This window comes from Mirounga leonina, unplaced genomic scaffold (assembly GCF_011800145.1).
Source record: "Mirounga leonina isolate KUSES-001 unplaced genomic scaffold, KU_Mleo_1.0 Mir_168, whole genome shotgun sequence".
In the NCBI taxonomy this organism is placed as follows: Eukaryota; Metazoa; Chordata; class Mammalia; order Carnivora; family Phocidae; genus Mirounga; species Mirounga leonina.
In genome coordinates, this window is record NW_023270426.1 from 44445613 (window position 1) to 44468080 (window position 22468).

Sequence of the window (22468 nt, forward strand, 5' to 3'; positions counted from 1 at the left end):
GTGTGCTTACAATGATGAATTGCTAAAATGGAAGAAGTATCTTTATAATCCTTTTAGATGTCTCTTAACGTAATCTCTTCATTTTCCTTCCAAAGACAGTTTGTTTATTAAGATCCGCCCAGTGAAGACTCGCAACGCATATTGCAAACATCAGTTTAAAATGATTCTTCAGGTGTGATGCCAGAAACTTTAATAGCCCTCTTCGCAAAGCTTCTGTATTCTCTGGCATGTCCTTCCAAGTTCCCTCCTGTCACCCCTGCCCTGCCCTAGGGCATTGTGAATAACAAAGATTTCTGGCTGGACAATGTTGGGTCAAGTTCAGAGAGTGTTCTTGTGTTTCTTTCATCATCTAATGAGGATGGGGGGCTGCTGTGGTCAGGAGAAGCACGTCTTAGGGAGGAAGGGCAAACTGAGATCTTTGGATTCAAAGACTGTGGCTCCATCACTTTCTCTTACATAAAGATTGTATTTGTCGCACACTTCCTACTGCAAATCACGCTGGTACGACGTGACAATGCAGCGGACACACGAGCACTTTTCCCACATCACACTACAAACACAGCCGCCCTCTCTGGGGAGCCGAAGAGAAACGTTTGGGCTTCCAGTTCCCCTCCATTTGTTTGAAGGATCAAGAGAACACAGTTTCATTTTCAACAAAAATTAAAAAGGGAAATCATGAAAAGAACCAGCCTCCTCTTTTTTTTCTCTCTCTCTTAATATATTGTTGCATCCAGGGCAGAGGAAGCAGTGAGCGCCACTGATACTGGGTCCCTCGGGACCCTCTAAGGGTCACTCCCCAGCTATCAAATGAGCATGTCTTCCTCCACTTGCTACAGCAAGTTTGTAGTGGAAGTTACTGGAAGTTACTTTCAGCTCGGCTCTGCAGTACAAAACCATGAAATGCCGCAGCATCTCAGGATTCAGGCCGTGTTCACACCTGGGTTTTCACAGGGAAGACAGTTTTCAGTTTGAAGGCTTTGGAGGTTTGAAAAACCATTAGCCATGTTCCTGCCAGCCTCCATAGGCCTCTCTAGGAACTGTGTGTTCCTTAAGGACAGGAGCCAATTCCTTCCACACGTTTTTGTGTTTTATTTCTTCTTCAGGTGCTCACTGTGGTGCCGTGGGCCAATTCAATTTGGGGACTTAAAATATGACAATATCCCATTTATTCTGCATTGTTGCAGAACAATGTGTGCACTGGATAAAAATTTCCGGATGACGGTACTGTCACCCTTTGAAGAGCTTAAAAGGAAAATGTTATTTGGAGGGCATCTAGTGAATAAACAGGCAAGTTCATTGTTATTAACATGCATTATTTTACTGGCTGCATCAGAGATGTCCTCAGGGCCTACAGAGACAAAAAGGACTTTTTACAGCCTCGCTTGTGGTCTTGGGAGTTCTAGCGTCTTTCCTTGGTTTTCGGATTTCTAATCGTGTGCTCATTTGTCCTCACTTCTGCCATTCCTTGTCAGGATCTCTGTCTGAGAAGCTTCATTGATTTCTTTGGTCCTGACTATTTATTTCATCAGCAACTGTAACCCAGAACAAAACCCAAGAAACCAGATGGGCTTAATTCTACCTACATTACTTGGTAAATATGCTGTCTTGCCAACTGAGTAAAGAGCATGGGTTTTATGATAGCTCTGAGACTCTAATTCATCCCTTCTATCATTATGTGAGGAGATAGACTTTGTATTAAGTGGCATTTTATTTTGTACTTAGAAAAATATACATTTTTGTTATTATGACAATTAGCCTTCAATAGAACAAACCAACTGGACCCCCAAAAGAGCTTTTGAACTGTCCACTCCTAACTCTTCCTTGCTACCTCTTTAATCAAGGCCAATGTTAACTCTCACAGACTATTAAAACTGCTTCTTAGTGGTCTCCCAACATCATCCTGGCTTCCTTCCAACCCGTCTTCCACACTACAGCCAGAATGAGCTTTAGAACATGTAAATCTCATCATTTCACCCCTCTTGCCCAGTGGCTTTCCATGTCAGCCTCTCCTTACATCACTCTGTCCCTGCTGGGTGTCTCACTGGCCATGTTTCCTATACAATAGCCCTTTGCACATGCTGTCTACTCTGTCTGGAATGCTCTTCCCCTGGTTTTCCCCATATGACTGACTCCTTATATCCTTAAGTTCTCAAATTAAATGTCACTTTTTCAGAGAGACAATTCCTGATCCCTCTAATTAAAGTAGGTATTCATTATTATTCTCTTTGTAGGGTGGATGGACATATGAGAGTGAACACAAGAATGAAAATCTTGGTATCACATGTTAACATCCACCAGGTTGCATGCACCATGGAAGAGAAATTAAAAAATCAGGCAGACAATGACCTTGCCAGTTGACTTCATCCCCCTATCAACAGGCACTCCAGTGCTAAACAAAACAAAACAGAACAAAAAACATATGAAGTAGCCACAGTGATAGATATGGAGGCTACACATGTGCCCAACAGCATAAAGTACATTTACCAAGAATGATCTAACTCTTATCACTGCTGAATATCCAACATACCAGCAACAAAGACTGATGCTGACCTTCCAATATGGCACCATTGCTTAGGAAGATCAACCGGTCACTTAGTGAGAAGTTGACTATATTGAGTCCTTTTCATCTTGAAGATCCAGGGGTTTTCTTTGTCATAGGAACAGACCTATACTTCCAAGGGTAGAGACAGGAGTGCCCCCTCCCCCCCGGCCCTTGTCAATACTCACAGTAACACACTGTTATACTTCTCATCCCTGTCACTCTGGGTTCTGCAGGGTTAGAGATTCTCATCCTCAAAAAGGGATACACTTTCACCTGGGGATACAGCAAGGGTACCATTGAGTTAGAAGCTACAGCTGCTATCTGGGCATTTTTTGTTCCTTGTCTCCAGAAACCAGCAGATAAAGAATGGAGTCACCATTTTGGCAGAGGTAATCAACCTAATCATTAGGAGGGAGAAGGCTGTGGTTACAAAATGGGTCATGGAGGAATACATGTGGAACCCAGATCACCCATTTGGGTTTCTTTTGGTACTTCCTTCCCTACTTGTGACTACAAATGAACAAGTATAGAAACTTCATTCTGAAAAGGGCATGTGTCTTAGTCCACTTGGGCTGCTATAACAAATACCATAGACTGGGTAGCTTTAGCAATAAACATTTATTTCTCACAATTCTGGAGGTTGGGAATTTCAAGATCAAGGTGTTGGCAGGTTCTGAGACTGGCAGAGGTGGTATCTGATGGTGACAGGGATCCCGACAGGTAGTGGAGGAAGGAGAAGATGAGTTTTGGCTGTGTCTCCTAGGCTAATTACAGCAGTGGGGGCTAAAGTTTTTCCCACTCATCTTCCTCTTCTAAGTTTTCCTTCAGAAAGAGAGGCCCACTGGTATGCTGGAGGAGATGTTCCATGAACGTACATGAACAAGTGGACTGGAGTCATACAAGGGGTGGACTGTGGTAGACAAGGGATGAGTCAAGCAGTGTCTCTTCAAGGAAGGATTTGTATCAAGCCGTCAGTCAGTAGACAACCTCTCGCCACTGGTTCCTTCAAGGTCTGTCCCTGCTACAGAGTCACACCGTCCTGAGGTCCTGCCCTTTCCAGGGCAGCCCATACCTGGTGACTGAGCAAGGGGGTGTGTGCAAAGGCCTGGGCATCTCTGCTCAACATGGCACAACTCTGATGGGCAATCCTTGCGATGAGCTACCTGCTATGTTGAGTGAGGCTTAGCAGGCTTGTATCACACACAGTTTGTCCTCTCTCTTTACTCGGCCTTCTTTCCTCCCCTTTCTTTTCACTGGCTCTAATCCCTGGAAAACATCTTGCACCCAGATTTGTCTCATCATCTACTCCCAAAGAACCCAACCTGGTACATGCTTTGGCGGCAAATGAGGAACTTGCTAACTAGGTCATTTGGAGCAACTTATTTCACTCTGCCAAGCCTCCATTTCTTCATCAGTAAAATGGAAATAAAATTTGCCTCTCAGGGTTGTGTGAGGTTTGAATAAAATCAAGTGTGTGATCACCTAGCACCGTGCGTGGTGTAGAGTGGTGTATGATGTTTAAAAGGGAAGCCTTCTCAGAAATGGCTACTTTCCATGCCGACACAGCGTTGTAAGCTGAGAAGGGAGAGCTGAGTGTTCTGTCTTCTGGCCACTTTGTTGGTGACAATAATGGCAAATTCTCACATAGCATGCACCATGAGCCAGGCACTTTTCAAGTGTCTTGCATATATTAACTCATTTAACCTACAAACAACTTGGTGAGGAAGGTTCCGAATCCCATTATCACAGGTGAGGAAACGGAGGCATGGAGAGGTTCACAAACCGGCCACAGGTCTCAAAGATTGCAAGTAGGAGAGTTGGGCTTTGAACCCAGGAACCTGATACCAGAACCTATGCTCATGCCCAGTATAGTACATGGCCTCTTGGTTCAACTGCATCCTACAAAGAACTTGACGCAGAGTAAGGCAATCTTGCCGCTCACTTCCCACTTCCTCATGACACCCTTCCAGAACTAGTTTTTTTGAATGGGCAAGATAAAGAGGATGAGGAAAGTGTCACCCCCCTGCAGATGGTCTGAGCTTCATGAATCCTTTCTGAAACCTTGAGGCAGGGAGAATCCAACATCTATCTCCCTGGGGTTGAAGCCCCAAAGGGAACTACTCTGGCAGAAGGGATGAGGGCAGGAGCGAGACACTGACAATGGTAGTTTCCTAGCAAAATTTCAGGTATTTGCAAATAATTAACTCAGCCTTTTCAACATGTCTTTATTTGCTTAAATTAACAAAATATAGGTTACATGCTATTTTCAGGTAAACTGCTTTTCCACTGAAGCAGAAAGCAATATTCACAACTTGGGTTACTACATACTTGGAGTTTTCATATTTAAATAGCAAGCCAGAATTCTGTACAAAATCAACATTTGGTGTAATGTTGTCCAAATATGCGAAGGATTTTAAATGTTAGCTCTGTTACATTTTGTTCCAGCAAAGCAGACAAAGATCATGATTCAAAATGCGATGTTAATATTTTATTAAATGTCTTTAGGGCTTAATAAATACAGTATGCACATTGGACTTTCTCATGCCGCTACTCATATACAAATATACCAGTTACCCTTGTGGGGTTATGAAAGGTCAGCCTCAGTCTCATGGCCAATGGGGAGTCAAATTTTTTAAAAAAGAAAGAATGAGAGAGGAATTAGAAGGCAAAAAGAGGGAGGTGGTCATAGGCCTGAATAAAAAGGATAAAAGAGAAATACGCCACTTGGCTGGTCAGTTGGCTGTTTCAGAGTGACAGCGGTCAAAAGTCTGGAAAGCTTTCGGTAGTGACCTATTTTCAGAGTGTCACAAGAGGGTGAATGTTATGCTGCCCTAGCCCTTAGAGTGCTGATAACCTTGGACGGTTTTGCCCCTCAGTTGTCTCAGGGTGACCCCCCGTGCTGTCCTTCAGGTTTGCATTCTCATTAATTAGCCCAGTAGGCAAGGTTGGCCAACCTTCCCTTAGCTCTGCACTTACACATGAGGTATCCATGTAATTTCTCACCCAAACTGGGATACTTCTGAGAGTTGAGGTAATACTCTTAGCAATGATCTTGGGGCAGAGGTATAAACCAGGGTTGGTCCAGGCAAGTCAGGATGGTGGTCACTCAACAACATACAAAACCAAGATTTTAGCCTTAATTCTCACAAGGTCAGTGTATATTTTATATTTATCATCAGGCTAGATCTAATTAAGTCTCTCATACCCAGAGTCAAGAACTAAAAACAGGCTTTATAATACACTTCCTAACACTTTTTAAATTACTTTTCTTAGGCATTTTTTCCCCTCAAAATGAAATTTTACTTGAAAGGCTAACATGAAAAACAGATGAAATGTGAGCCACTTTGAGTGAAGAGGGTGTGAGGGCTGAGAGTTTCTCCTTCTCCTCTAGCAGCTTTGGAGGGACCTAAGAGGGACCTCTGGCTCCTTGATCCACAATTTGGAAACCATCATTCTAGACCATACTCTCTCCATCTCAACATGAACTTGATCCTCAAACATTCCCATGCGATTCATTTGGTTGGAAAAGACTAGAGCTTGCTATTCTAGATTTCCTGGTTCTGGCGAGGCATGCCCAGAACACACTGGAAGTATGTCTTCAACTACTATAGGCTACTGAAAGAATGAACTTGTAATGGGACCCTGACAGCTGGAGGCCTCACAGACCATGCAGCCAGCCTCCTGCATGATTTGATCAGAGGCACTAATGAACTATATCAATAATGACTGGAAGGCAAGTCACCCCTCCAAGGACTTGGGACACTTTCCTGGCACAGAGTTGGGCTTGTACCCACAGAAACCCAAACTATTTCCTTCAGCATCCCCTTTGCAGGAGCCTGACCTCAGCACACAGGTGGCGGTAGGAAACCCAAACAGCTTTGGCATTTGCAGTGGTGGTGAGGCTGAAGGAAAGAGCTTTAGGCGAGGGGGGCGGGAGAAATGCGTCAGGGATTGACAAAGCCCATGGGGGGATGATTAGAAGTCAGTGAGTGTCGGGGGAAGCACCTTGGCCAAGAGAAAAAGCTGACATCCAGCAGTCAGACACGGGCCAGGTCTTCTCAATAAATGTACTGGAACTTTAGGAGGAGAGAAAGCAACACAATAAACAGTACCTCACTCTACAAATAAAGAGTTGAAACTACCAACCAAGAGGCAGTTTTTACATAAACACAGACACAGTACCAGAGGGTTACTGCTTATGGTCAGTCACAGATCTGCAACATCCCGTGAGCACTGCTTTACTTGGCACTGGTGCCTAAGGAAAGCCTACTGGCTGGGTTCAGCCCACCCATGACAGTCATGGCCACTCACTAGAGTCATGATTCAAGCATCTAGGAAGAAATAATGAGTCACTGTAGGCTGGCTATATATTTTTAAACATATTAGGTGACCATAAACATCACAGGCATCATCTTCTAATACAAAGAGTGTGTGTTTATACAGTGTGTGTGAGTGTGTGAGTGTGTGTGTGTGTGCACACATGCACATGCATGCGTGTGTTTGTGTCCTTGTGAGGGTCTTATGGAACAGGTAAGAAGCCCTAGGTCAGCAGTATGATTTCAAGGTCTCCTGCTCCACATTTTAATGAGTCTGAAGCCAGAAACACATACTCCTGGAGTCCAAGAGAGCCACCCTATTAGCCCAGTCAGTCTTTCTCGATCCTCCTGCACAGAAGAATCATCAGGGGGAACCTTTTAAAAAACACCAAAGTTGGGGCTCCACTCTAGACCAAATTAAATCAGAATCTCAGAGCTTGAGGCCTCAGCATTGGTATTTTTTTTTAAAGTTCCCCTAGATGATTCTACTGCGCAGGCAGCATTGAGAACACAATCCAGAATCTCCCTTAGCAGTAATTAGCTGATGGTGATTCTAATATTCTAAAGAAGCAGCACTCAGATTGCAAGACTTCCCGACCACGCCCCCAGCTCCAGCGCTGAGGAGAAAGCCACTGCTCAAGGCGACAGCTCTTCCTGCAGCTACTTTATGGGGCACGGGGCCTCAGAACAAGGTCTCCAGGAAGGAGCTCTGCTCAGGACACAAGGGGTGAGCCTGCAGACGCTGACCACTTTGGGGCCATCTGACAATACGCTCCAAATGCCACATCTGATGAAGGCAGCTGGAGCAGAACAAGGCAGACCCAGGCAGGAAGCTCAGAACTGCTGGTTTTTCATTAGTTGAAATTATTCATATTTTCTTAAACTTCTCTCTTATATCTGCAGCAACCACTTGAGAATATCCTCTTCTATACCTCACTCTTCTTGTCATTTCTGGTATGTTGGCTTATTTAATAAAGGTGATTTTCATATATACAACTAGGAATGTTTTCATCTATCTGGAAAAATATGGTAACTTGCACACATTCAACTAAATCATCATTGATAAGGTAACGTGTCAAGCACCATATTTTTGCAACTAAAAAAAATTTCCCATGTATTGCATATTAGTCAAAGGAAAATAGAATTTCTAAAAGCACCTCAGCATCAGCTTACAATTAGGTCTCTAGAATATGTACAGTCTATTATAGTGGAGATGCATAAAATAGCACTGAAGAGGACCCTGCATGTGTGTTAGAAATCAAGGGGCCAAGGAAAGACCTGAGAAGCATTTACATTACTGAGGACAAATCCCTGCTCATGTAGTCTGAGCCATTTATAAAGATTTGCACCATTTGCCAGTCTCCAGCAAATGACAACTCATGCAGAAAGCTATATTTGAACTGCCTAGTTCTCATTTTCCAAATGCAATTTGAAAACTGTCCACTTAGATACCTAAAAGCACTGCTTGTTTTTCCATTTTCCTCTCCAGTAATTCTTTTAAACTCTCATCTCTGTGCTTGAAGTACAAGTAATCAGAAAAGGAGGGGCCCCTCCGGGCACTCTGCAGAGCCCTGAGGTGGAGACACTCTTCTCTGAGGGCGAATTCTCTCTCCGGGCTGCCCTCTGCCCCAAGGCTGTCCTTGCTCCTCTCCTGGTGCTCTCCTTTGGGCTTGTCCTCGTCGTCGTCCTCCTCTTCCTCCTCACAGGGGTCCTCGAGTGCCCTGGGAGCTGGCTCGGGCTGGGTGGGTAGATCGTGGGGTGTGCAGGGCTGCCTGCTCTGTGGGGCCAGGCCCGGGCTGTCTTGCTCCACCTCATAGCTGGTGTCCTCCTCCTCTTCCTCATGGCAGGGGCTGCCCCGGGCGCTCTCCCCATCTGACTGGAACACTGGCCCCTTTGCCCCACGCTTCTGGGAAAGGTCAAAGGGCTCCTCTTGTTCCAGACTCCTGAGCACTCCTGCCGTCGGGGCCAGGGCAATTCTCCCCCTTCCAAAACCTGTGAGAGCAAAAGCAATATTCAGGCCCCAGGAATAGCTGTGAAAATGGGTCATTGCGTGGTACCCAGGGCCATTTAGTATAGTTTCATTTTACATTTTAAAAACAAATTCCTAGGCGCGCCTGGGAGGCTCAGTTGGTTAAGTGTCTGACTCTTGATCTCAGCTCAGGTCTTGATCTCACAGTCGTGAGTTCAAGCCCTGTGTTAGGCTCCACGCTGGGTGTGAAGCCTACTTAAAAAAAAAAAAATTAAATTAAAATAAAAAATAAAAATAAATTCCCAGTAAGGGTATGGAGAGATGGGCCTTGTCACAGATGTAGTTTACATCAGTAGAACTCCTTTAAGGTATATCTGGCAACATGTACCAAAAGCTTAAAATAAGCATAGCTCTGACTGAGCAATTATACAATTGAGAATTTAAACTATGAAAATAGTCATACAGGTGCACAAAATGTATAAGGATGCTCATCACATTTTTTTTTACAGTGAAACTGAAATGATAGAGGTTTACTTAGATAAATAATACAATGAACCACATGTAGAAGATGTAGAGACCTACTAATAGTCATAAAAAGGTGTTCTATATATTTTAAGTAAAAAACATATTTATCATATATATATTTATAGTGCAGTCCCAATTTTATCTATCTTTATCAAAAAATATCTGGAAGAATTTACATCAAAATCTCAAACATTAGGTGATTCTAACATTTTTCTTTTCATTTCTAATATATTTCTTATTATTTTCAGTGAGCATATATTTTACCATAAGAAAAAACAAAACCATAACAAAGGTATTTTCATCTTGAAAAAATTATATTTACCATTTTGGGCCAAGAAGGCCACGCCATAACTAGGCCCCTAAGCACAGATAGAGAGGGCACAAAGAGATCCAAAGCCCCTGTGTCCAACCACAAGTATCTCTGCTGTTGGGCACAGCCATGCGCAAGGGGCTCACTTTTAGTTTCAGTTTGAGGGCCCTGCAGGGAGGGACTTTTCAGGAGCCAACAAACACATGGTAACATTCTGCCCGATTTGATCTTGAAGGTCTCTGGTCCTGGTGAGCCAGCAATCAGGCCCTGAGGAGGAGGTGGGAACAATCAGGCTTCCAGGGTGGGAGCACATAAGGGCAAAGGTCCAAGTCAGCCTGCCTTACGATATTGTCAGGCAATGAAGCTGTCTATAGCTTTAATCATGTAAGGGGCATGGGGAGGATCTTTTTAATCTGAGTCATGATTTTTGAGCCATTTCAAACACTAGAGTGAAAAAGTGCTAACACCTTCTGTAGATGAAAACATTAAAATTGTTGAAAGTCTGTTAACTTTCAAAGCATCTCTCTGATATATAGTGATGCTCTTTATTTTTCCAGAAGAATGACAGAGTTGTTAGGTGCCTTTTAGGATTTGAGCCCCCATGTGGGGTAAGACACGATGACCAGGGTAGGCTTTCAAGTGGAGGACTGTCTCCTCATTGCCTTCTGTCCCCAGGCGCAGTGATTGAACAAACTTCACCTATTCTGGAAAAATCCAGGCCTATGTTTGAAATTGGCTCAGGCAACTAGAGATGCAAAGAATAATTCAGGAGAAAACCAATCTTGGGGAAAGAAAACGGCTTTTATTTTTTAACCAGAATTTTTTCAGAGCTTTTGCATAAACTCTAGGCTTTGTTTTGTGATGACCACAGCTCCCTGTCACTCAGGAGCAGTGTAAGCTCAGTGGGTGCCGTGAAAAATAGGAAAACTATAATCATTCTGTTTCATGCTGTGGGTATACGTGTGTGTTGTATTTATGAACACGTGTGCCTATTTGACCAGCTCTCTGAGAAGGGTAGGAGAAGCGGCCAACAAGAACAGATCACCCCATGTGTTCACCTAGTGTAGTGGGCGCCAGCTTCATTCAGAAATTCTGGAGTTGGAGTCCCAGTTCTGCCTTCAGATTTGGTGTATGACATCGAACAGTTTATAACGCCTCTTGGTCTTGGTCTCCTCTTACATAAAATGGGAATAACATAGGCTACTTTGTGAAATTGTGGGCACAAACAATAGTATTTCTAAAGTGCATGGCACTGCGCTTTAATCACACCAGTATCAGAAAACAGCTGTTCACAGCGTTTTGTTAAGTTACCTCAGTGTGTGCCTGCTCTCCCCCAACACGGACTTTCCAGGGAGCAAAGATGGTCTCACTTTCCTGGTCTCTCTGGCAGCACGTAGCGTGCTGTTTGGGATAGAGGTGCATTTCTTGCCTGCTTGTTGAAGGACCGCTTGTTTAAGTGACTAAAGAGCAACCTGCTGAATTTAGTGGATCGGGAACCTAAACTCTTCACAGCTAAGGGCCCTGGGACTGAGAAAATGGAAGAGTCAAGAACTTTTTACTGGCTCAGTGAGGACTCAGTGAGGGGAGGCAGCAGCCCGTGCTCTGCATATGGGCCAATTAGCCCCACCAAGCAGGAAAACTGTCCTTGGGTGCATCTGGTTGTGAACACGAGGAGACCTAGCCTGCTACAGGTACACTTCTGCTAATGCAGAGCTTACAGACCTGTTTTTTATAAAGGAAAGAAAAATCACATGTCCTTTAACAGCAGTGCGATGAAAAAGATCCACTAAAGGCTTTAGGGTCAGGAAGGTCTGTGTTCAAATCTTGACTCTGCCACTTTTGAGTTGAGCAGCTTTGGGAAAATCAGTATCTTGAAGCCTCAGTTACCCCATCTGTAAAATGGAGGTAATAGAAGTTCCTCCCGCCTTGAGTTGTTTAAAGATTAAAGGAGACAGGACACCTGATGTGGTGTCTGGAGCAGAAACTAGTAACAGTACTGATGGGTGTCGTTCGGATATTCCAATTTCTCCTCTATGATTCACTTTTATGCACTACCTTCAGATATTAGCATTCTATTTGTTATAGTAACATTGTAAGACTCTTCTTTTTCCTCTGCTGTGGTCTTGAAAATTCTGATCCCTTTTCAACTACAGGAATAGCCCCCCAAAGTAAAGCCCCCTAAAAACAAGTTCAGCTCCCTTTTGTTATCCACTGGCCTCAGCAGGCTTGGGTGCTTCCTGGAAGAGTGATTACCTTGAGAATGGAGGCCCCGCTCCATGACCCCGTGCTTGACTTTCATGTGACGTGTCAGGTTCCCCTTTAGGGTGAATTTGCTCGGACAGTAGAGACACTTGAAGGGTTTGCTGTCAGAGTGCAGGTGCATGTGACCCATTAGGTTGTGCATCCGGTTGAATTCCTTCCCACACAGCTGTCAGAAACAATGATGAGGATAAGACAGGTTACTCATGGTGGTGGGCCCTCCCCAGATGAACCCACACCCAGGCCCACGTGAGGATGGATGTGCTACTCCTTTGTTTGGATCTTGGCATTTTAAGCGGCCTCCAAGTGAAATGTCCCCAGTGACGTCAGGGAGGGCCTGGATTGTGCCCGGCTCAGAGTGGAGCCAGTAGGAATGGACTCATGAGATTGTATTCCTATTACACAGTGATTTTTAAACACAAGGCAAAACTTGCAGACCTATTTCAGCTTCATTTGAATGCAGGTTGTAGAAAAGGAGAAAGGCTGATGTGAAAAACAACGGCTCAAAGTGTGCTTCACTTTAATCGTAAGTGTATGATTACTTGTTTAATATTTATGGAGCATTATAACATGGAAGATACTGTCCTAAGTCTGCCATGGAGTATCACATCTAATTCTCATGTCAATCCCATGAGATGGGTGCTGTTATCACCCCCATTTTACAGAGGGACAAAATGAGGGATTAAGGCACTCAGCCAAGGTACACAGCTAATGGGTACTGGAGCTGGGATAATGAACTAAGGCCACTAGACACCAGAGGCCACATGGTAAACCACCACACCATCCTGTGTCCCCTCAACATAACTCTTCTGTTAGACTGTATCGTGCAATGTGTTTCTAATTTTTTAATTTGATTATTTTGGGGATGGATGTCAAAATTAGAAAGAACAGAGAGCTAAAGGAAGGAATATGTCTTCTCTATGGGGCAGAGATTTGAAGTACTGAAAAATATTATCTCAGCTATACAAAAAGTAAACATGTTTTATTCATTTCTTTCTTTTTGTTGTTTTGTCATTTCTTCTTCCAACAAAGTGCAGATGCATGATGGATCAGAACAGTGGTTCTCCAACTTCTTTTGAAAGAACTGAACTGCCTTTTCGAAGGCAATTTATGCAGTTGCAGAAGGTGGAAAACAGAATCTGCTGCTCTGGGTCTTCTCCTTCCTTTTCTTGTCCCCAAGCCCTAGCAGAGCAGGGTTTAGAGGATCCAGCCCTCCCTCAGCTGTGCTGGGAAGAATAGAAAGAAGGGTTTTCTGTCTGTGCTAAGGCCAGAGTGTTAAGAAGGAACATCTTCCTTCCCTCCCCAAACTCAGAGGCCCATGTCGTGAGGGCAGCGAGATGGGGGGAGAGATGGCTTGGAGAGAGGACTCAAGGTAAGTGTCCCCTGAGGCTGACACCAGTTTTCCTTTCTCACAGAGAGAGATTTTCAGGGATAGTGTTGGGGATCCTGGATTGAATGTTTATTAAAGAAGGCACTGTTTCTGTTAGGTGGCCTTGGAGATGAGACTTAACTGGCCCTGGAAGAATGCGTAGACCTAACAAACAATGACCTTGGGAGGCCAGCCGAAAAGAATGCTGGGTGGTAAGAGGCAGCCAGCTGGGATGACAACTTTGTCACAGATAATCCACGCATGGATAATGAATAATTGGTTCTGTATTTTTAAATGATTCATATTTGGGGGTTTTAAGTACTTTTTCCCTTTTTACTTCCTTACTGGCAAGAATGAATTTGGCATACTGGTGTCCCACACTCAGTATTCAGAGCATCTGCACACCACATTCATGTGGAAAAGGTGACCCAAGAGGGAAAAGACTGAGAGTGTTGGTCTAATTTTAACGTCCTGGGGAGAAGCCCTACGTGTGGGATGGATACTTGCTTTCTTTTATTCTCAATAGAGACAATTTAATAAGATGAATCAATCTGTGACTCAGCTTTGCACATGTGTGGAAGTTCTGGTAGAGTATTACTTATTAGCTTAGCTTGGTTTATCCAGTTCTCCATCCTGACTAAGGGGGAAAGAAAGCTTTGAATCTAGAGATTCTACATTAGGTATTTCCACTCATGATTCATTTTAGAAAAAGTATATCTCATTTGGTTTGTGGGATGGTTCCTGATTATTTGGAGTGAGGTTGCAGCAAAAGATCTGAAAACAGCAGAAGCCCTGGGTGGTTAAGCACAAGACACGTGGAGCTGGAGGCTGCAAGATCAGACTACTGCACTAGTTCAAGCTTGGATGGGTCTCATGGTAGTTTAAACCAGACAGAATTGAAGAGATGGGTGCCTTCTGCACTTGGCTCCTAAAAAGGAGACATTCTACTTTTAGGTATTACCTCTACTTGCTAAGGTATTAGAATCTGGACTTGTCTGAAACGGTTTTTATAAAGGAGATGGAATTTTAGCCAAACCTTGAAGAATGTATAGGGTGCCATTTGTTTTTGTTTTGATACAGAATGAATTCTCTTCATTAAGTAGTTTCAGGCACTCTATTCAACCTTAAATGATAGGCAACACAGTGATCACAGCTGTGATAATGACCAACTATTCGCTGTTGCCACAGCTGCTGTGACTTAGAGGTCAGAGGGATCGTGCAGTTCACCCGCCCCAAGGTCCCACTTCCCTTTCCCCTTCCCCATCCCACTCCCACCCCAACACACAGAGATGTGTGCACACATCAGAATGGCTACTGATAAGTAATTTCCAGATTCTTTTTTAGCTTTAGACAAGCCACATTTTATGATCCTTTAACATAGCCCAGTGTGTATTTTTCTAATATAATGTTTTTCTAACTCAATTCATTCACTCCTGAAAATCATGAAACATTTTTAGTGGTACATGAGTATATCAGGACATTAAAATGATATTGTTCCCTGAAGTCAAAGCATATGGCTTTAGGGAAGGTCCACTGTAGGGCATGACTGGTCAGCTATATTATCAGAAGGTGACTGGTAGAGGACACTTATTTTTGTGCTGATGGTAAAATTTATTTTTTATATATCAGAGTTATCCTTCATGGTTTATGGTAGCCTACTGGACCAACCGATGGAAAGCTTTTGCAGGGTTGAATGAAGGTGTGTCAACTCTGAAAGATGTTTGGGGCACTAAAAGGAACCCTAGGTTATCTTCTGAAATGCAAGGGCTACCTTCCTTTTCTTTGTGGCCAACCTCAATATGAAGCACAGGGCTATCCACATAGTAGAAGATATTTTATGTCTGTGAAATTCAGAGAGAGACCTCTCAGTCACTGTTACTGAAGAGAGGCCAGAGAAAGAGAACTGGGCGAATTAAAGATGGCACCCTTGGGTGGGGTTTGAGATGTGAGCTCCAAGAAGAATCATTATAGTAGAGAAAGGGAAGTAGACTGGAAGGAAGAAGAAGAGTTGGGAGGGATCACCAAAATGCTAGTTTCTTTTCCTGGGGAAAGCAGTCAGTCTATGTCAAGGCCCCTGTAATCATGAGGTTTGAGGCTAAGAGCTTACCCAAGTCAAGACTTGCTGAATCATCTCCTGCCAAGGTCTGTGGGGATTAAATTAAGGTGGCTGTCGATACAGGAAGCTACTGGAATGGTGACGTCTCAGATGTCATGGTGCAGGTGGTCATCTCAACCAGTCTGCCCCTCCTGAATTCTCAGTTGCTCTAATGAGGGGTATTCGTGTGCCTCTGACATTAAATCTCAGCTTCTCCGTCAAAGACACACTTTTATGCCTACTTTTTAAATGGAAGGGGACCTCAACATTTAATAGAAAATTGGAACAAATGTTTTGAACTGTCCTTTAAAAGTGGGTTGTACGAATCATTAGGTTTGGAGATAGCAGAGCAGAGAGGTGATGGTGAGAGCCCAAAAGGATAGAGAACTTGCTCCATTTTCTCTTCTGTAAAATGTCAATGATAATAATAGTTTCTTATGAAAGTTGTTGTAAGGATCAAATGAGATCATTCATGCAAAGGTCTTGCCAAATAGTAAGAGCTCAATAAATATTAGCTCTTATTATTATCATTATCATGTACATAGTAGACTCCTTTACATTCTGGAAATAGAAAGATCTTTACAGGTAAGAGTGCTTTTTAAACCAAATTATTTGGAGGAAATATTAGAGGGAGGACGAAGTAAGGAATCCTTTGAGCAAATACTTGCCAGGTCACTTGAGACGTACAGAAATGGAAGGAGTTGTGCCTGACCCAGCACTGAGAAACGTGGTTGGAAAGAGAAGAGTCATCCTGAATTGCAGCCTTTGGGAAAGCCCTTTATGCGGCTCCGCAATCCTCAGCCCTTTAAATAGCTGGCCGAAGCCCTGTTCACTCCTCTGAATTCTGGCCTCCTCCTGCCCCGTCCCTCGCTGTCCAGGGCCTGGAGGCACCTCAGGCCACTTCACGTGAGCTGCAGTGACAATGCAGCCAGCCAGCCACACCGAGAAGCCGGCTTCGTGCAGAGACTGGGTGATGGCAGCAGGCAGCCCTGGCCAGAGGCCCACAGAGCCAAGAAGAGGCATGCCGCTTCGTGCCAACCAGCCTCATCTGAGCCTGAGGACTGAGATGCACCAGGAAACCTGTGTTTTCCTATTCTAGGAGAAAAGGTCAAAGAGCTGAAGCCTGCAGCCGAGGAGAATGGCCTCTGCTAAACTGCCCTTCCCTTACATTCTTCTCTCTCTCTCTCTCTTTTAATAAGAAGGGTGTTCCTTTCCTCAAAGGGAGAGAGAGGGAGGGAGGGAGAGAGAGAGACTGTAAACTGTCCAAAAGGACCGTGAGAAAACAGGAAGCTTTGAAAAGTACAAGAGAAAGCAAGATGAAATCTATTTGCAGGCGGGCCCCTGGGGACATGTGAGGCATTGTTAAGCAGGCAGTTCATACAGCTATATCCTTCCTTCTGCTGAGGAGGGCTTTGCTGCCAAAAGGCTGCTATCTGGTCACTGCCTTAACCCCCTCCATGCCAGCCTGAGAGCCCTGACCCAAAGTTCTGGGCCCCTCACAGGCCCCAGCCGGTTTGTTCCCCATGGGGCATCCAAGAGCTGGAGTGCCAAGCAAAGCCATTGTGGCAAAGGTGGTGGGACCCTTTCCAAGGAGACCTCATCCTCTTCTATCAGCTCTGCCCTCCGCCTTCGGGCCTCTGCCTCAGACGAGGCTGCAGATGACCTGGTGATTCATAACTTAGGCAGCTCCCGGCTTCACCCATCTCAAAGGAGAATTTGTCCCGGAAATTCTGGATGGCTGCTTTTCCTGGACAGGTTTCCCAAAGACGGCAGCTGGTTCTTTGCTATTATGGAGTGTGGCTGCTACAAGGATAGCATCCAAATCAACCCCTGCGTGCTTACGCAGAATCTGGGAAGCGTATTTCTGAAACATGGCTTAAGTCTACAGGCGCAGGTCTTTGGAGATCCTCCAGCTGGCTCCAAGAAGCAGGGAGTCCAGAAGTGGAGCCAATAGCAAAAGAGCCCAGAAGGGCAGTAATTTTTTTTTTAAGAGAAAAAAAAAAGAAATATAGAATGGAAACCTTTCCTCTCCTCTAATTTTCCGTCCTATTGTTAATGCTTAATCTCACAGTGAGCGAATGTTTCTGCTTGCTGTGGACAGCTGTTTCCACTGAGCATGGGGCCAGAGAGAGCCAGTCCATGTTGCAACGGGGCTGGGGAGGAGGGGGGAGTGCTTTAGGTTAGGAAGGATTTTTAGTGGTGAGAAACCCAAGAAAGTAGAATCTGTTACTTAAACAATCTCCCCTTTTTACAAGGTTTTGGGTCAAAGAGACAGAGCTAACTCTTGGAACATGATTGGAGCAAGGTCTGCCTCCTTTTCCAGCCATGTCAGTCATGTAAAGGGAACATCTCCTCCCTGTTACCCACAATAAAGCTTGGGTTGAGTTTTCTGGGCCTCTTCTCCAACATCGCTATGCAGTCAGCCAGCAACTCATCTCTGACTGACTGTGAATTTTGTAGCGATCAGCAAATGGCCCTCCATTCCATACCCAACTCCCAAAGTCCCATCAACCTCCACTCAGGGCCAGATTTCCAAGAATCCACAACGACACTGACGGAGAGTGAAGTCCACAGGACACAATATCCTACAGTGGGATCTGGGGCTAGTTTACAAACACATAGAGCCCTGTCACATACTCTGTAAACTCAGACATGCCCTGAAATTCCTTTGAAATGAAGAAGGGTGATGACACAAAGAGGACACCAAACAGGGGAGCACTTAGCAGGGAGATGGGGACAAGGAGATGCTTCTGGCACCTCCCTGGAGGTAGATGGCTCTTCAGTGAGGTGACTGACCCCTGTCCTTGTTTCAGAAATGTCTAAGAATGGAGAAGGGCCACCTGCTTGACCAAAGTACCTTTCAACAGCCACTTGTTTTTTTCTAATGATAGATACACTCTCCTAGGCAGCCTTCTGACCCATAGTGTGGTCTCCTGGGAAAACCCCTCCACCAGGGAAAGGTGGCCTTTGCAGATGATTCGTCCAATTCCTGCAACAGGCCCATCTGCTACTGAAGAATATAAACTGTGCATCATCTCAGAGCTGGCATTTCATCCTGCAATCAGGTGGTGTGAGCACACATACAGAGCCTAATGCACCCCCAAGGAGAGGTCAAATTGAGTTTCTGAACCACAGAGTGGAACCTCAGGCACCCGTTGAGCCCTGTATGGTACACTATCATTGGGGTGGATGGTGGATGCCCAATGCCCATAAAGCATTGGGCAAAGCTGGCTCACTGATCAATGGGCCCAGGTTGCACTATAATATGCAGTCTTCTGTGCACTGGTACCAGAGAGAACCTTCTAAACCCTCAGATACCACCTGGCTCAAGAAATTCTCCAGGCCGTTCCAAAGCCCTTGAGGTAGGCACACAGAACTGCCCCTATATGTCCCCAGATCAAACCCAGCCTGCAAGTCCTTTTTCTGTATCGGCTCTGCTCCCTGACATAGCCCTTGTTTCAGAGATATTTTCTGCCTGGTTTAAACCCTACTGCTGGACCTGAATTGATGAGGTGGAAGTGGGAGTTGGCTGGACTGGACAGGTGTGGAAGGGACGGCAAGCATGGCTCCCTTCGTGTTTTAACAAGGTGCATGTTCGGCCACCAGTTGATAAGATAAAAAACACAGTTTGTGCTCAAAACCCAAGAGTACACTCAGCGTAACACATGAAGAGTGACTGACAGCGCCTGTTTGCACCCCCACTGTAGGAAAGAGCAAACCCCTGGGCTCAAGTGGGAAGTGGGAAGGAAATCAAGGGTGCCTAACGAGAGAGCAAAGAGGTGGGATATGGAATCCACAGGCTCGTGCAGCCAGGGCTGGCTTCATGGACATGGGACCAATGCAGTCACACAGGCCCCAACTCAGAAGGGTCCTGAGTTTAACACCTTGAAATTCTTAATAATGTTTGAACAAGCGGCCTCACATTTTCATTTTGCACCAGACACTATGAATTCTGTAGCTCCATCTGCATGCAGCTTCCTCCCCCTTCGGCTCAGATGACTCAAGATGGACATAAATTGACTTTCAAACCACTGGGAACTTGAAGGAAAGGAGGGGAAACACAAGTGGGTGGCAGGAAAGGGCTGGAGGGAGAAACCTCCCTCCCCCACCTCCAGAGAATGCTCATAGAGGTCTAGGGAAGCTCTGGTTCCTGACCCCTCTCACCCCGTCCAGGAGTGGCCAACACAGGAAAGCAGTTAGCTTCACAGGGGGTTCCTTCAAGTGGGGAGGGGGGACAGGGGACATGCTGTAGAGGGATTAAAGCAGGAACAGACCCTCGGATGGACAGAGCATAGCATCGGGACCCTATCAGACATGCAGCAACCAAGAAGGAAGACTTCCATTTCAAACAGAGAGGCTCTAACTGAAGGTGGGGTTCCCCTCTCCTTCCCCCTCAGCCCTCTCTTCACAATGGGGATGACACGTGCCCGTACATTCCTTGAATTAAACTACCCAATCCTCGGCAAGATTCCTTCTCACTCTGGAGGTAGAGAAGGGAAGCAATGTGGGGAGGGGATGGGAGGAGAGGGGAACAGTCTGGAAAGCCCAAGCATTTCTAACTAATACCAGTCATTGCCTTGAGTTTTACAAATCTCCAGCTCCCACGTTATCTCCGCTGATAAAATAAAAATCCAACCAGGTTAACCTGATACAGACATTTTAATGAAGATGCTCAATCCTTGCACTCCATGGTACTTAGGAACAAACGAGAAACACTTCAGATGACTGTGCTCACAGTTATTCCCTGACCCAAACAAGCATTTCTGAGGTCATCAGAGGGGCTAACCTCAGAATCTCATTCATCTTGCCTGGGAGACCTGCCCTCAAATTACACGGCTCAGTCCAAGTGTCAGGAGGGCAAGGGGGGTGGTATGAGACAGGAGGGGTAGTGCTAGAAGCCTCTGTGACTCCTTTCTCTATTCTACTTATTGGCTTGTAAGGAGAAGAGGACTATACCTGATTGCTCCTTTCTGGAATGGGAACTCTCCACATCACCTTCGTCCTTTAACAACCTCATTCCCCAAATGGGCCTTCCATCCTCAGACCTCCCCTACTGGCTCCCTCCTCCCCTCTACACTCTGATTTCACAGTGAGACAAACAGGGCAGGATTCTCAGGGACTGGCTAAGGGCTGGTGTGAACATAGGGGGTGCAAAGAGGAACAGAGCAGCAGATGGGCCTGGGGTTGGCCACAGACCTACTCTGAGCCTCAATGACCCCACCTGATGACACAGTAGAAAGTTTCCTGGAGATTCTCCCCCATAGGGCATTAGAACAACCCTCTGAGTCCTCCCCACCTGCATCCCTCCTGGGGCCCACTGCCCACCTTGCATTTGAAAGGCTTCACGTCAGAGTGGACGATCATGTGTGCCTTGAGGGTCTGTTTCTGCACAAAACTCTTGTAGCAGAGGTGACACTGGTAGGCGCGAATGTTGGTATGGATCAGCACGTGTCTCTTCATGTTGGCCAACAGAGTGAACTCCCGCCCACAAATCCCACATTTGTGCTCCTTCACGCCCTGGAGGGAAGCAAGATTCCAAAAACACTGTGGTTAGCAGGTAACATGCTTTCATCAGAATTATAATCTTCATTTTTCTCTTTGCCACACAAGTCCATGAAGAGCTTGGTGACAGATGCTGAGTCCCAAATGGTGTGGCATTAGCCTTGTTAATTGCTGTTTTCTTGAAAAGTGTTGATTACATAATCTTTTTTGTTTTCTGAAAACCATGAACTAAGCCAGACCTTTAGAGGAAAAGAAAGCTACTGCTCTTGTTCCTGCTGCTACAGGGGTTAATTCTACAGTAACAGTTCTGGGGATTAATAGGATTTTGGTAAGAGCACTGTGGAATGATATGTGAAATGAGTCTATAATCCACCTTTCCTGATAATGAAAAAATAAAACCTTCTCAAGTGATACTATCATTTCTCATATGAAAACCACTGTTTTCTGGCATTCTCATTAATGGACTTGAAAATCCCAGAAGAACAATCCTTATGCACACTTGAATAAATTACAACGCTTGAAATAGTCTCTTGGGCTCCCACAGGTCATGGTGACCTCTGTGATTTGGCTATGGAGCCTCTACTCGGCTAGCTTCTGCCCTATAGAGAAATTTGGCAGAGGACAGCCTTCTGAATTAGAAAACAGGACAGAAGGAGACTTTCTACTTTCCTTGCTGTTTATAGAGAAGTGTTTGAATTCTTAAGCATCAATGCCCTCAACTGAAAGCACTCCCAGGGACTCATAGTGTAAGTAGAGTATTAGCTATTCCTGACTCACCAGTGCTTTCCTGAAAAGGCCTCTACAAGCCATCTTAACACAGAATGACTTTTCAGAAGGAAAACTTAGAGAACCATGGCATTAAAACTAAGGTTGTTACAGGATTATAACAAGTTGCTTAGCTAACAATTGTACCTTATAAAACACATATTATCTGGTATCCATAGTGACTTAGGGAGAGAGGAGTTCCAAGTATAGGTCTGAGTCTCTCTGCCTATATGTCCATTTCTTTAATGTGGGACATGATAAAATATCCCTCTTCAGTTTTGGTGAGCCCATGGCACCTAAGGGCAAGTCCACGTCTCTGCCCAGCCATTTATTGGCTGTGTAACTTTAGACAAGTCTCATGGCCTCTCCTGGGGATGGCTCCCTCATCTCAAGATGTGGTGGTGGATATGAGAATCAGGTACTCTTTCCAGCTGGAATACTCTTGAGTCTAGATGATTGTAGATGAGTGGGAATTTAGGCTAACAAAGAGACCTAAATTTTAATGCCCTCCTAAGAAGATGAATTTTAACAGTATGTTGCATATTCAAGCCATGAGTTTAAAATTTTGAAATTAATAAATTAATCTTCTATAATTAATTTTTATAAATAAAAATTATGTTCTTGATGGGTTTCAAACATTACTTCAGCATCTTCTCAAGATTGCCTCTCCACTTGCCTATGATTCTGTTGTCTTGCGACCAAGGAGAAGAATCTACTTATCACTGTTTTCCGAATTCTCTAAAGAGTAAAATTCACACGTAGGCTGGCCTAGAACTCAAGTGAACGGAAGGCTGGACACAACTTGGGGGACCAAGG

At 44.8% G+C, this 22468-nt stretch overlaps 1 protein-coding gene across 5 annotated transcripts in view; it reads right to left on the bottom strand.

Moving 5' to 3' along the window:
- Nucleotides 1–4742: 4742 nt before the first annotated feature.
- Nucleotides 4743–22468, bottom strand: part of ZNF366 (zinc finger protein 366) — a 69387-nt gene continuing 51661 nt past the window's right edge. For 4 of the 5 annotated variants that reach the window (XM_035014615.1, XM_035014616.1, XM_035014613.1 and 1 more), the window contains 3 exons: nt 20711–20902; nt 11916–12090; nt 8303–8850 (listed from right to left, as the gene is read on the bottom strand). In XM_035014615.1, coding sequence (XP_034870506.1) covers nt 8303–8850; nt 11916–12090; nt 20711–20902 — 915 coding nt within the window. Of the gene's footprint in view, nt 8851–11915; nt 12091–20710; nt 20903–22468 lie in introns of all 5 variants that reach the window. The other variant, XM_035014612.1, reaches the window with a different exon arrangement.